We start from the raw sequence: 2,500 nt of genomic DNA, 5'->3' as shown, positions 1-2,500 counted from the left end.
AAAAAGACCGTATCACAAGAAAATGTCTTAAAATATCGTAAGTGGTTATGGGAAAAAAAATCGTCCACCAGTGAATGGGTGAAAGATGGAAAATGCCGTGATATCAAGGGAAGACAAGGAGGTGAGAGGCAGTCCAGCATAAGGAGGCCAACGGTGAGCACCAGATGGGAGGATATTACTGGTGTGGCCGCCAGAGGATGGAGGAGGAGGAGGAGGGGGATGCCAATCAGGGCTGACCACCACACTTAGCAAGATGATGGCTGGGAGAATGAATGTGTGTGTGTGTGTGTGTGTGTGTGTGTGTGTGTGTGTGTGTGTGTGTGTGTGTGTGTGTGTGTGTGTGTGTGTGTGTGTGTGTGTGTGTGTGTGTGTGTGTGTACGTGTGTGTGTATGTGTGTGTGAGTGTGATGGGTACAAAGACCCGACACACAAACACACATACGCACAAACACACTTGCCGCCGTGTTGGTGTGGGCGCCGCGTGATGGTCGCCCTCGGGAGGCTGAGACGAGAATGAGGGAGTTGACAAGGAAGCAACGGCGGTGGTGGTGATGGGGCTGGGTGTTGGCAGGGCTTGTCTGCATGATGCACAAAATCTCGGGCTTCAGGGTTTTAGGGTTTGGTGAGGGGCTCCGGGGCCGCCTGGGGTTCAGGGTTCAGGGTCTGCGGGGTGACTGGTTGGATAGGGAGTGAGATGTGTCACGGAGCTCAATGAAGGCGGGCGTGGGCCAGGCCGCGCCCGAGAGAGAGAGAGAGAGAGAGAGAGAGAGAGAGAGAGAGAGAGAGAGAGAGAGAGAGAGAGAGAGAGAGAGAGAGAGAGAGAGAGAGAGAGAGAGAGAGAGAGAGAGGTGACGCGTGAGGATATAAAATATAGCAACACTTAAAGATTACGCAACACTTACAAATGAAGGTAACACGAATGGTAAAAGTGTAACGAGATGTGGGTCGCTTCCCGCGGCGTGAGGGAGAGGGCGGGGCCGGCGAGCCTCGGCGGGGCCTGCACCGTCACCCGCGGCGCCCCTGCAGTGAGGCACGGGCCGTGGAATGCATTTTGTCCCTCGGATTTGCACAGCATACAGCCGTGCCTGAGCGTGTGTGTGTGTGTGTTGTGTGTGTGTGTGTGTGTGTGTGTGTGTGTGTGTGTGTGTGTGTGTGTGTGTGGTGTTGGCATCACTAGTGTAGGAGTGTGGGCGGCCTTCACATCATCACAGGATCGGGAACGGCCGCCGGCGCCCTGGCTACTCCCTGACGCGTGCGGGACGCCGCGAGGAGGAGTGGGTGTACGCGGGATGACTGTCCTAATTAACACTAATATTCGTTGTGGAGAAACCTTGGCGTGACGGCGGCCAGGAAGCCGCCTCCGAGGGCACGCGCTCTGGGTCTGCTGGCGCCCGCGACAGGAATACAGCAGAAGTCACTAATGTGGTCTGTCCTCTGGTGGGGCGCGGGTGCCGGGCTCAGGAGTGACCTGTCATTGCGGCGGCAGTCAAGGTGACGCCTCAGCTAACCATTCGGCAGCAACCCGGACCCACGCTACTCGATGCCTCGCCCCACACGTGGCCGTGACCGCCCATGGGCGTGCAATGAAGGAAAGGAGCGGCGGTGGGCACGGCGGGCGCGGCGGGCGTCCCAGGGCCGCGCACAAGTATATACACAGAGCGGCGCGCCAGCAGTAACAACACTCATAGAAAATGAGATGAGACTCGAGCCTCCAGAAACAATACATGACTAGAGTATAAAGTAGACGTGTTGGGCCAAAGATACCATGAAGAGTCTGGTGACCTCGCGCAGCGGCGGGTCGAGTGGGTGGATCGGCGAGGAAGGCCACAACATCTTGCCTCGCGTCCCAAGCGTCACGCACAGCACACTTGTAGTAAATAGAACACATCCAACTGTCAACTAACAATTGCATTTATTTAATTTTGGAGTTGCAAGCTTTGAACCAGTGTGAGAGCGGGCCAGTGTGCCCCAGCTGCCGCGAAGCTGTCATCACCATTTAGCACGAGGCGCTGCAGCTGCTCCACAATTTTTAGCTAACATGAAGGAAATTAGCTTTCTTGAGGGAGCTCCGTGGGCTCCCCCAGCCCCGCCATCCCTCATCTGGCGGGGAAGGGCTCTCCTCAGCCCCGCCAAGCTGGACTCCTTCGTGGCGCTATGAGGGGAGTGCCCGAGGTGTGGCGGTGGGGTGGCGGCGGCTACGGCGGAGGCGGTGGTGGTGACACAGCGTGGTCCTACCAGTCGTCGCCGCCGCCCTGCAGTCCGTCAGGCTCACGCTGTCTGGTTGGACCTGGAGCGGCGCCTTCCGCGTCCCTTAGCTAAGGGGCCGCAGCTCCTGGGGCCGCAGGTCCGACATTTGCGAGCGGAAGTCTGAGATGGTGGTGGCGCGGAGGTCAAGGCCGCCGTCGCTCACCTTGGGGCGCGCCTCGTTCACCTGCGGCCTGATGTCTGTGATAGCAGGCCTCAGCTCACCCATCTGGCCCCGGAGCTCGGCGCCGTGCGC

The 2,500-nt window shown here is 58.6% G+C and overlaps 1 protein-coding gene and 1 long non-coding RNA gene across 2 annotated transcripts in view; one reads left to right on the top strand and one right to left on the bottom strand.

Annotated features, from left to right (window-relative positions):
* LOC135106616 (PR domain zinc finger protein 2-like) overlaps positions 1–2,500 on the bottom strand; it is a 141,441-nt gene that overhangs the window by 1,506 nt on the left and 137,435 nt on the right. Inside the window, exon 5 of the mRNA XM_064015893.1 lies at positions 1–2,500. This exon is cut by the window's left edge and continues 1,506 nt beyond it; it is cut by the window's right edge and continues 563 nt beyond it. Coding sequence (XP_063871963.1) covers positions 2,312–2,500 — 189 coding nt within the window. The 3' untranslated portion in view covers positions 1–2,311.
* LOC135106617 (uncharacterized) overlaps positions 1–2,500 on the top strand; it is a 121,273-nt gene that overhangs the window by 690 nt on the left and 118,083 nt on the right. The gene's annotated exons all lie outside the window — the stretch shown is intronic.

This window comes from Scylla paramamosain, chromosome 13, assembly GCF_035594125.1.
Source record: "Scylla paramamosain isolate STU-SP2022 chromosome 13, ASM3559412v1, whole genome shotgun sequence".
NCBI lineage: Eukaryota > Metazoa > Arthropoda > Malacostraca > Decapoda > Portunidae > Scylla > Scylla paramamosain.
This window is presented reverse-complemented; position numbering and strand designations above follow the sequence as displayed.